Source organism: Talpa europaea (assembly GCF_964194135.1).
Source record: "Talpa europaea genome assembly, chromosome: 10".
Classification (NCBI taxonomy): Eukaryota; Metazoa; Chordata; class Mammalia; order Eulipotyphla; family Talpidae; genus Talpa; species Talpa europaea.
In genome coordinates, this window is record NC_140077.1 from 105686343 (window position 1) to 105699362 (window position 13020).

Sequence of the window (13020 nt, forward strand, 5' to 3'; positions counted from 1 at the left end):
TTCTTTTCTTCTTTGTAAAGTATCGCCCCAAATATGCTGTCTTTACATGGAATAGACAAAGTGCTGAGCCCTTTGATAAACCTCTTTACCTCATTTTTCAGTAAGTTTTGGGTTTTGTTGCTCTGAGGAACAATGTCATAAAATTGGTATTTAGAGTTCATTGTGACAGTAATTCCTGTAGGAAATCTTTCCTAGTATCTTCTACAATCTCTTCATTTTTTCCAAAGATTTATTATTATTTTTTTATGTATGCATATAAGAACTGGGGTATAGGCCAGAGGTGCTGGTGTGTGTGAAAGGATTCACCAGAGACAGAGTGGGGAACAAAACACACAGATATACTGAAATGCACTGCTGAGGGGAGCAGCAGGCGGAGCAGAAGAGAGGTCTGCTGTGCCATGTGGGCTGGCTCCCTGGCAGGGGATCGAACTCATGCTGCAGTGGCTGATGATAGCTTGATAGTGCTGAGACTTAACCCCCTGCAACACCAGAGAGACCCATATAATCTCTTTCAAATAAAATAAGAAGAGTTTGCATGATCAGAGTATTTATAAACACAACTGTGACTCCACTAACAAGAGTGTAAGATGTGAACAGAAAGGGAGATTGTGCAGGGTACATGGAAATGCCCCCCTCTCTTCACAACCTTTCAGTATATCTAAAACTATTACAAAATTTAAAATTTTAGGAAAAAGATTCTCTCCCCAAAGATACATACAAAAGCATTATCACAAAATAAGTTGCAGCAATTCAATTTTACCATGGTAAATAGATTTTATACGGTTTTACAAATATAAAATGACCAAGTTGAATTATTTCAGAAAGAGAAATGTCATTATTCTTATAGAAAGTTAGTTTGAAAACAGACATTTCTAATGAAATGTCAGAGTTGAAAGGAAATATAATACAAAGTCTTTATGCTAAAATTAAAGGTACTACTTGAAACACTTTGACATCACAGGGACAAAAACCAACAAAGACGGCTTCCTTATCACTTCGGTGTATGTCTGACTAGAGCACTTGTACTATAGTTTATGATTGTTTTGAGTCGGGCTCTCTACCTGAGGACAGTTACTCATCTTTGATTTGAGATGAGATACTTTTCAAGTGAACTAGGAACAACTGGACATCTGAGGGCCTCAAGAAATGTATTCCTTTTGGATTCTCCTTGCAAAAATCCACAGATGAGCTAGAGAAAACCTTTCTGCTTTATACTTTTGTGTTGCTCACCTTCACAACTGGAAGACTGTTGTCTTCTTAGCTTGCAAAACTCATCCAGTGGCCTTGCTGCCCTACTCAGGATTGCTGCACATCAGCTGACTTTCTAGGAAAGGACTGGCAGTGTCATGATGGGGTAATTGTTACTGATATTGTTGACTGTCCTGTCACAGGAAGTCACCCAGTCTTTCTTTGACTCTTGTTGTCAGGGTTGTGGCCTTTGGGACTGATGAGGAATCAGGAGAGTTCTGAAGCATCTCAGCTTGTTAAATCCACCACCAACCATTTCCTTTCTCCTTTCCCTTGTTTCCATGTCCTTCTCTGCTTTTTTTTTTTAATTCCAGGAAGAATTCCAAGTAGCCTCTGACGAGGTTCAACTCAGCCTCAAACAACTGTCTCTAGGAAAATCACAACCCTGGCTCCATCAGTCAGAGTACTGGTCTGGAAGGAAAACCTGCCATTCTGGTATATCAGCTTCAGGAGCTTGGAAAGGCCTTCAGCTCTCTGCTGCTCCTTCAATAAAATAGAGATGGTAGTTGCTCTCTAGATAGAGGGGACTCACAAGTAATGGGAATTACTAAATAATGGATCTTCTTTTTTCAAAGTAAGATTGTTAAGGAAAAAGTCTACCTACCTATCTGCCCATCTGCCTATCCATCCCTTTGTCCATTCACACATTCATTTTAACTAATAATTTCCCCCCTAGTCCTTCTTCCAAATTAATTTGTTGAAAGGGATTCTTATAATAGGAGGGGACATGACTCAAGACACAATCAATATTATTTTATAGACATTCTTAAGGTGACATAGCCATTGCTTACAGATGGTGAGCAGGGTGAACTTAAGTTCTACCAGAAGTTTGAATTAGGACTGTGTTGTTGTGCCAAGTCAGTTCTAAAAATGCTGACACTGGGAGTTTGAGGAGTGACTCCAGTTTTGGCAGCTCCAAGGAGGTAAATGTCACTATTCATAGCTGTACAGTGTTGCCACTGAAAATCTAATTATTTTTAAAGTTTGGTTATAATTTACCCTCTCTTCCAGTTGTATTCCATTTGAATTGACTTTCATGCTTATTTTTTTTTGTAATATTATTTTTAAGATATCCTTAGTTTATTCTATATTTCCTAATCTTTATTATAATTTCCTGCTTAAAAAAAAAAAAAACTTGCCTGTTTACTTTTCTGTCTTCACTTAGTTGTAAGCTCTTTCAGTGTGGGTGTTTGCCATTTTTACTCTTGCCCTCAGCAAGTAGCATTCTAGGAATATAGAAGACACTAAGGATTTAACAGTTACATTAATGATTTTTAAATTCTAGGGCCTCCCTGGTAGCACAGGGGGGTGGGATGCAGCCTATGGAGCTGTCTGCAGCCACTGCATGACCAGTTCAATCCCCTGCCTGGGAGGTACCCACATGGCGCAGCAGACCTCTCCTGGCTCGCCCACTGCTCCTCTCAGGAGTTAATTTTGGTTGATCTTGATCCACCTATTCTGTTCCCCACTCTCTCTCTGGTGGGTCCTCTCACCCCCTGCGCTTCTGGCCTATACCCCACTTCTTGTATGCATAAATAAGTAAATCTTTAGGGAAAAAAGTGGAAAAAAAAGATTTTTAAATTCTAAAATGTTTACATTCCTTTTTTCTCATGCTGGAGCAATAGGGATTTGTGAAATTCATAGATCATTTCATTTTCATAAGTTGTTTGAAGTTCATATTTCATAAGTTGTTTAAAGTTCATTATGCTAGGAATCCTATTTCTGTTCATGGTAGGATTCTGGGGTATTGGCACACCTATAGTGCCCTCTAGATTGACCTCAGCCTGCCATTCTCAGAAAGTAATCTGTTAGTTTGAATGGAATTTTAATTATTCAAGGTTCATGAATCTGACACAAATCAATTATTTTTATTTTGTTTTTTGCCATTACAAATCTTTTTTGAAAGAATTTACAAATTATTAAAGTAATAATGGCAATTATATAAGGCCTGGAAAATACAGAGATAAAAAAATCATAATTCTAGACCTGTTAGAGACAATTGTTGAACATTTTGAATGGTGTTCTGGTAAATGTTTAACAACCAATTCTCTGAGTAATTCCAGTATGCGTACTGGTTGATATTTTTATTTATATTAATAAGTAGATGAAATTGTCATGTTAGAATTTCTACCAGTTTTGTTAATGACCTGAACAACTTCTTTGCAAGTTCAGGTAACAGTTTTCAAATATTGGAGGAATTATTCCTTAATTTGGGGGTGCTATTTATAATGTAACAGCTACAAACACAATGCTTTTATGTTCAATCTGCATAATTCACATTTCTTCATCACTTTCTTAAGTCTAGATGACCAGTAAAATGGCAAATTAAGCCTGATTTGCCAAGTTTTGTGGTGTTTATATTCCCGTCGTGGTAAGCTATCACCAATGATGGGATAATTGGAAAGAGTTAGACAGCTGCACATCATTATATGGTTTTCCACTATATAGACATGATAGACTTAATCATCTCAATATCTCTTCATGCACCTTATAGAAGCAAATTCCAGTATCAATTGGCCATGTTCTGTTGCTTTGCCATTGACCACTTCAGTCAGTTTCACAGTGGGTAGAACCTGTCACAGGGGGACAGGCTAGGAATGGCTTAATAAAAGACCTCCACTCCCCAGTGTGAGAGGAAAGACGCGAGGATGAATAGAGACAGCAGTAGCATCCCTCTCCTGTGTTGCTGGCAGGTTATTTCTAAGTGTGTTGCCATGTAGGCTCATCACTCCTCAGGCAGAGTCCTTACCAGGGGGCACATGGGAGCCTGTTCACTTCCTTTGTTCACTCCCCCACCTGTCATTCTTGCTACATTCTCTTCTGCATCTTCTTGCTTTCCTCTTTGCTGCTGCTTTCTGATGCTCACAGAGAAATTACTTACTCTCTGTAACTGTTTAAACATCTGAAAAAGATGGAAGAATGTGTTTGGGGGCACTTGTGTTCAGTGTCTGCAGGCGCAATAACTAGTTAAACTCTTAAATGTATACTCAAATACATGTGTACCCTAAAACTTGCTTTTCTTTTGGCTCTCTAATTTTAAAGTTTACTATACCCTGTGGATAATTTCATAGAACTATTCATAATAATTTTAAGTGTCTTTAATGCTCTTTAGTTACCAAATGTTTTCTTTGTGTCCAATGGAAAAAAGTTTTCCAGTGACTTTGCAAAAAATAGACATTAGCCAGTGGGAGCACTGCTTGCATTCTTATGTAATGGAGAAATTGTTGGATACTTGCAGTGAAAGTTCTGTGCCTACACACTGTTGAAGTTTCTGTTCCAATTCTCAGACGAGAACAAATACATGTGTTGTTAGAGTGAACTCAGCTGTTTCTGTTCCATTGTACATTCTTGGTCAAAACCTTCGACTTGTACCAGAAAGAAACTTTTTTCCAGAATTGCCTGTTTTTGAAGAATTTGGCTAAATAACTTTTTAAGGTCATTTTGGTTTTACTAGTAAAGTAAATGCCTTTTCACAAGATTTTATCTTTTAATTTAAAATTTTTTTTATTAAAGGAGCATTGCATTATAATATTATGTAAGTTTTAGGTGTCCATCATGGAGAATCAACATGTGTAGAGACTACATTAAGGTCTCTGCTAAAAGTCCAAATCTATTACCATGCTGTTGTCCCCTTTTCCCTAACTTATCCCTTCCCACCTTTTCCTTTCCTTCTGGTAACCACTAATGGGTCTTAGAGTTCAAATGTTTATTTTTGTCTTATTTAGTTCATGTTTGTTTTCTCTGTGTACCACATATAACAAAGCCACAACCAAACATTGTACTTACTGGTAAGAAACTGAAAGTTTTCCTGTAAGATCAGGAACAAGATGAGGAGGTCCATTTTCACCTCCCTTTAGTGGAGTGGGTGTTGGTATAGAAATTACTGGTATAGAAAATCACCAAATTTTTGGTATAGAAAAATCTTATGGTGTCTTGTAAGGCCTTAAATAATGTATGCATTTGTATTAATAACGTTTAAACCTACCTTTAAAATATCTGCATCATGGTAAACTCTTTAACATCAGGCTTGGTGGCAAATTTTTTTTAATGGAACATCAAAAGCAAAACAAAATTAAGAGGGATTACTTTAAGCTTAAAAAAAAAAAAAAACATTTGCACACCAAAAGAAACTGTCAATAAAATGAAAAGACACCCTGCCAAATGGGAGAAAGTGATTGCAAATCATCTGTTTGATAAAGGGCTAATACCCAGAAATATAAAGAACTCATACAACTCAATAGCAAAATAATAAACAGTGCAATTAAAAAGTAGGCAGGGGGCCTCCCTGGTGGCACACGGGGTTAAGCACTGCACTATGAAGCAATCCGCTGCCTCTGCAGCACGAGTTCGATCCCCGGCCTGCCAGGGAGCAACCCACATGGCGCAGCAGACCTCTCCTGTCTCGCCTGCTGCTCCCCTCAGTAGTGTATTTCAGTCAGTCTGCCTGTTCTGTTCCCCATTCTGTCTCTGGTGAATCCTCTCACCCCCTGCATCTCTGGCCTGTACCCAAGTTCTTGTATGCATAAATAAATAAATCTTAAAAAAAAAAAAAAGTAGGCAGGGACTCTACATTGACACTTTTCCCAAGAGGATAGAGAGATGGCCAGTGGGCACCTGAAAGGCGCTCAGCATCACTAGTGGTCAGGGAAACGCAGCCCAAACCATGTCAGCTATCACCTCTTATCCATTAGGATGGCTGTTCCCAAAGACAAGAAATAACAAGTGTTGTCATGGACAGGAAGAAAAGGAAACCCTTGTGCCCTGTTGGTGGGAATGTAAAATGGTGCAGCTGCTATGGAAAATAGCATGGACCTGCCTCAGAAAGTTAAGACTAGGTTCTACTGTATAATCCAGAAGTTCCATTTCTGGGTTTTTAACGGAAGGAAACAAACACTAATGAATGATGATGAAAGCATCATTTCATTTATATTTTTATCAGTCTCATATGCTTAATTATGTATTTGTTTTTCCAATGAAAAATGAGAGACACTCATCATTCCTCATGACATTTTAATTTTAATCTCATAAAGAATGGAGAAACTTGAAATCATGTTCCTCACTTTCTTCTTTCCCTGCTGCCTTCTACTAAACCCACTGATGTTTTTTGCATGTTAATAGTAAGGTTTGATTTCTTTGCAAGAGAATATTAAACTGGTTAATCGATGAATTTGGTCTCATTTGAAAACTACCACACACTTAGGTTAAGGCATCCTCCCAAATGTGCCCCCCACTTTTGGTAACATTTTGTTGCTAGTCCAGCTTCAAGTATCAGCTGCTTCTCGAACTTTTGAGTCTTGGTTCTGATTTTGATTGCCACATCATCAGGATTCACCAGGCACCTATGTTACATTATTATGTGTTCTAGATTTCAATAATGAATTGATTCATAATGAGTTAAGAATGATGTCAAAACACCAACACTATTGGTTTTCGCTAATTGTACCTCCACTAAACAATTAATTCCCCTACTTTTTTCCTGATAGACTTACCAGCTTGTGTAGGGAGTCTTCATGCCTCTTTCCCTCCATCTATCCTTCCCACCCATTCTTCCTGTGTCTTTTGTGTGACTTAAAATTCGAATCTATTAACCAGATACTGTCAGGGACTTTTCTACACTAATGTTCCTTTGATTGTCAGCATCTCCAAAGAAATAAAATTAACCTTATTTATTTTTAGAACATTAGATTTGTTCGTGCACAAAGGAATAAAAAGATAACTAAAAGCTAGGGGCAGAAATATTAGAATTAAGAGCCATCAATTAAAATTACGAGTTCTGTGATCTGGTATCAGTGTTTCCAAGTATACCTCTGGGTTTCCAGTAGCATATGTAGGAGGTCGTGTATGTTACTATTCTCTCTCCATCCTGCCATTTTCTATTCTTTTGTATAATATAATCAAGAGAAAAGAGAAACAGATTATATGTGCTAGTGAGAGTCAGCATACTAGAATATTTATATATGTTCAGTAAAATACAAACTGACATCATGTAAAGTAGATTTGTCCAGATACATGGGAAAAAAAGTATGTTATGAGAAACTTTCTTTCTCTTTTCTTCTACAGTTTGGTTGTTTTTTAACCTTGAACTTGGGGCTTTTACCTGGTATTTGCTGCTTCTTATATAGGTATTATGATTCTCTATTTGGACTGCGTTGTAGAAAATGCCTGCCTTTAGTTTCTCCTGGATTATGACCAGCTGACTGGATTTTCAGCTGGTTCCTGCATCCTAATTTCCCTTGACTAGATGTGTCCCTTCAGTCTCATGTCTGTCACTGGAGTTTATACCATGTTTTCTCTGTCCATTAAGAAGTCCCCAAAAGGACGTGTTTCCTTTGTGGTGGAAGCTCTTCTGCATACAGGTTTTGAAACCAGGACAATAGGCTTTGGGGGAGGGTTTGGGTTTTATTTCCTTCTTTTTATTTTTCTAAGAACTTCTCTTTACATTATTTATTTTTTATTTTATTTTTTTTAGAGGCATGTTTTTTTTTTTAATTTTTTTTTTTTATAGAGGCATGTTTTTATTTATTTATTTGTTTGTTTGTTTATACATGCACTGGGTACAGTCAGAAGCGCGGGAGGGTGAGAGAATTCACCAGAGCGGGAGGCAGAGCAGGCAGAAGGACCGAAGTACACTGCTGAGGGGAGCAGCGGGCAGCAGGAGAGGTCTGCGCGCCATGTGGGACCCTCCTCCGGTGGCCGGGGAGCAGCCGGGGATCGAACTGGCGCCGCAGAGGCCGCGGGCAGCTTCGCAACCCAGCACTCAACCGCTGCGCCACTGGGGAGGCCCGAGGCATGTTTTTTTTTAAATTTATTTTATTTGTTTGTTTTTTTGTTTATACATGCACTGGGTACAGTCAGAAGCGCGGGAGGGTGAGAGAATTCACCAGAGCCAGAGCAGGGAGCAGAGCAGGCAGAAGGACCGAAGGACACTGCTGAGGGGAGCAGCGGGCAGCAGGAGAGGTCTGCGCGCCATGTGGGACCCTCCTCCTGTGGCCGGGGAGCAGCCGGGGATCGAACCGGCACTGCAGAGGCTGTGGGCAGCTTCGCAACCCAGTGCTCAACCACTGCACCACCGGGGAGGCCCTCTTTACATTCTTTAAAAGTCATTGTTAAATAGGGTGTGATTGGATGAGTCAGTTGTTTTTAACAGACTTGTTCTTCACATGTGAACTAAAGTATTTTATGACCTGCAATCTTGAATGTGCCAAGAGGACTTTAAAAATTGTCATAATTATTTTTTTAATTTAAGGTTTGTAGGCAATGTCATCGCAATATGTACATTGCCTGAGGGAGTTAATAGCTTAGCAGAAGAAATGACACACCAAAATACTTCCATGCAAGATAAAAAATATGTGAAAGTACTGAATTTAAGAAACCAGAACTGCAAATTGTAAGCTGTTCTCATGTCTATAGCTGCTCACTACTCAGTGAATCCCTTGCAGACAGGAACCGTGCCCCTGTCGACCCTGTTTCTTGGTACCTGGCATAATGCCTGGAATAGAGTAAGCATTACATTTTCTTGATTGAAAATTAAAATTGACTTTAAACAGTTAAGTGCACACTTGTTTTTTGGTCAAAAATATGGAAATCAACTAATAAAAATATTGGAAAAGTAGTCTAGATATTGAGATGTTTCATGCTAAAGCTTCCATACACATATCTAATTTTATTATTCTGTTCTTTTTTATAGCCTATAATGGACACCCCTTTAGAATTATGCTTTTTTAAGCCTTTTGCCAACAAAAACTTCTAATCACAAAATTTAATCCTATTGTACATGGCTCTGTGTCCAGAAAAGAGAGGGTTGGATCTTACCCCTTTTAGTCTTTCTAGGTTTTCTGTATAAACTCTTCATCAGTCATTTTGGGTTGACTGTGGAGGTATGACTTATTCTGATTAATTCTTTGATTGATTCATTAGGTGTTTATTGAACACAGTTTAACATTAGACCCATAGTTCTCAACCTTTTCATGTTCACATTTGAAGAGGTTAAAGATGCTGTTCTTCTATGTAAATGCCACCTTTCTCAGGTGCCCCATATCTTTTCTCAGACTAAGTTGTACTTGTTCTACATCATACAACATTATACCTTATTAACATCATTGTATATTTTCATGTATTATTCATGGATTGAAATTTAGCAGCAACCAGTGAAGAGTTTGTATTGTTTCTTCTTGGAATTACCAGAGGAGTAACTTACATAAAAAAATTTCTAAAGATAGTGTGCAATGAAAAGTTTTCAATATGCATATTTATCCCTGTAAATCCATTAATTGGTGCTTAAAATACAGTATTTACTGCCAAATTAGGCGCCACCCTGGAGTCTAATGTACCATCTCTTAATAAGACAAACCAGGCAGGTTCCATTAGAAGACAGTACTGTTTGTCATTGAGCACCAGATACTCATCAAGGTGACATTTTGTGTGAGAAATACCTATTTTTAAACATTAGACCCAGAGACTTTTGGCAAGACACACATACACGATGTAACTGGGAACTGAGACCAGAAAAACAGAACTGGCAGCAAAATTATTCCTGGGGATTTGCTTATTAAGTAGATTGTAGGTGGAATCACCTGTACTATTCAAATTATATTTCTTTCTCTGTGTCAGTATAATTGAGTTCATATTAGTTCAGTGAGTATATGACACAGTTCTACTGTGTTGCTCTATAAAAATGACTAGAAACCCATTTCTCCTCAGAAATTTGCAGTCTAATTAGGGAATCCAGACATGCAGATGTAGGAAAAAAGAAAAAACAAAGAATTGGGAAGGACAGGGCAACATAGTCTAATTTTAACTGTACTGTAGTTATTAATAATAGAGTTGAAAGTCTCTTCCCAGTCTTTGAAAACTTTTGTTGGGTTTCTTTTATAATTGAGCTAAAGAAATAGGAAACTGAATCTGCAGAGCTACTGATAGCCATGCCCATTTTGTGAAAAAACATCGTGGGAAGGAAGACCTAAAGGAACAGAGATCTGCGTTTTCAATCGGGATAATAGAGTGCTCACAAAAGCTTGTCAGTCTGTTTTGTTCTCTTTGCTTTGTTACTGCTTTAGCTTTGTAGGAGATTAGGTATATGAGAAGTGTGCATTGTGAAATGCAGAATGGTTGAAGTGGTGAATAATAATTGCAAATGAAATACAAATGGTCGGTTATTTGAATTTATTAGGTAGGTTTATGATAACTATAGGGCAACTCAACTGGCATTGGCAGCTCCACACTTTCAGCCTCATCAGAAGAGCCAGTAGACATACTTCACCAAAGATGGCATACAGATGGCCAGCAGGAACATGGAAAATGCTCATCATCACTTATCAGGGAATCACAAATCAAAACCACAGTGAGATACCATCTCACACCTGTAGAATGGCCATACCAAAAAGACCAGAAATAAGTGTTTGGTGAAGGTGTAGAGAAAAACAAACTTCATACTCTGTTGGTAGGAATGTAGACAGGTTCAGCCCCTAGGAAAATAGTATGGAGGTTTCTCAAAATACTAAAAATAAATCAACCATGTAGTGCAGCAGTTCCGTTCCTCAGTATCTACCCAAAGGATGCAAAAACACTAAGTTGAAGCAGAATGTGCACTTTTCTGTACTTTGCAGCACTATTTATAATAGCCAAGTTATGGCTATTATAAACATCTTGTATATCAGTCACTTTTTTTTTTTTAATTTGTCTTTTGTAAAGAGATTAAACTAGTAACTAATCTACTAGAGTTGATGCTTGGTACCATATTGAGTCCCGAATATGACCTGACATTATGAATGACTTATACAAAGGATGAACAAATGTGTAATACGTTTTCTTTCTTTTTCTAGCCAAGGACCCTTGTCATCGATTAGAGCGGTGATCAAGAGATGTAAGTTTGTTTTTTTCTGCTCTGTATTTTCTTCTGTAATAATTTTAAATGATGATTTAGATTTCCAGCAAGTAATTGTAGTTAATGAATCTTACTAAGAATTCAGTAAGGGGCTCTTCTCTTTAGGAGTGATAAACCATTTCAGACAAGCATTTAGTTTTTCACCTTTCCTTTCAAATTTCATTTATTGACAAGCCAGTTCCTCAGAACTGTAATTTTTCTTACAGAACCAAGCTGTTATAAAACAAATCTGGATTATCTAGTCAGTTTTTATGATCTAATACAAACTTCATGTAACCATTTTCTGTAGGTAGAGACATCTGATGGGTCTAAAAAATAGCAAAACCTGTTCTTTTCAGTTCATTTGCTTCCATGGCATTTTTTTAATTTAACTATCTAGGTGCCTATAGAGATCGGCTCACTCTTCCTTTCACATCCAAGGTTCTAGTGCCATGATGGAATCCTCTCCAGAGTGGTGCAGTCATACTTTCTGACTAAGCTTTATACATGCTCGTGGTGCAGGATTTTAACATTCTTTTTAAATAAAGGACTCTTCAGAGTTTCCTTTTCTGAACAGAACTTGAATTGCCTGTTATTTGAAAAAAAGATAAATGATTTTCAAATATTCTTTGTGTTATCTGAGCTGAGGTCATCACCCTGAGAAGAACACATCCTATATTTAGAAAGTTAATTTGTAATAATTTGCCATGAATTTAGGATATCCATGACTTGTGAAAAGCATGCATTTGAACCATTGCAGTGAAAAAATTTCTAAGTTGGCAAATACAGAAAGATATTTCCCATTTCTGCACTTCATTTTGTTAGTGGTGGTGGATTACTGAGATGTAGGAATGCCACAGTTTATGTTAAAGGGAATTCAGATATGAAAATGAAAAATTCATCATAGTTTTACATGCCTTAGAATGTTGGGGGAATGGGTAGTAAGAAAGGACAGGAGAGAATTTAAATAGGCAGTTAGATAATTTCTTGTTGGAGGTATAGTTTGGAGTGATCAAAGATGCAGGTGGAACCTTGAAGTAGCTCAATGCTTAGGAAGAAAGAGTACAGGATACAGGAGATGACAAAGGACAGAATATTTGGAAACCTCAATGCCTTGAAGCCAAGCCACGCCTTTAAGGTGCCAGAGGACAGAAGATGCATGACCCAAAAAACCCAGCCTTCCTGAGGAGTCAGCCTCCTTTCACGGACTCCTGTCTGCTGGATCCTGCCTGCCTTCGCCGACTTCTTCCCTTTCCTTTTTCTGGGATTTTAGTGCCTCTTTGTTGGAGATCATAATCTGCTTCTGGTTTCCGATAAATCTATCAGGATGCATATTGCTTACCCTGTGCCCATAAAGGATTAAGGAGAAGACATCTAAGGAGGACTGGGCAAAAAAAAAGGCTAAAAAATAATGACCAGAATAATAGAAAGATCAGGAGACAGCCATGTGTTGGAGGTTGAGGCGAAAGAGGCTTTTGAAAAGAATGAGTGAATCACAGGTAGCTCTTAATGCTGACTTCAGGTTGAACAAAAGGCCACCAGTGTAGAAGGTCAGTGGTGACCTTTGAGAGAATAGTATCAGTAGGACATAGAAGTTGGAAGCCACACTTCAGCTTGAACAATGAATGGACTGTGGAAGTTTAGTCAGCTGAGGTGGGCTGCTCTTTGATGAAATTTGGTGATGAACAGAAGGAGAAAGACAGGCTGCAGCTTGAGAAGGGAGAAAGATCAAGCAGGGAGAAGATTAGAAAATCTTCACAGACTGTGTAGGGTGAAGAGGCCTGGAGACATTTGTAGGCAGTGGAGAGATGAGGCTGGAGCATGAGAGAATAAAACTGGCGAACAGGGTCAGTTTAATGTTTTTAACTAACCCAGTTGTCTTTGTATTCTTATGTGTCAGTCATTTTGTG

At 38.1% G+C, this 13020-nt stretch overlaps 1 protein-coding gene across 1 annotated transcript in view; it reads left to right on the forward strand.

The window, feature by feature from the left end:
- SH3D19 (SH3 domain containing 19) overlaps nt 1–13020 on the forward strand; it is a gene marked incomplete at both ends in the record, with an annotated part of 131013 nt that overhangs the window by 72076 nt on the left and 45917 nt on the right. The window contains 1 exon segment of the mRNA XM_084245593.1: nt 11070–11110. Within this exon segment, the coding sequence (XP_084101719.1) occupies nt 11070–11110 (41 nt within the window).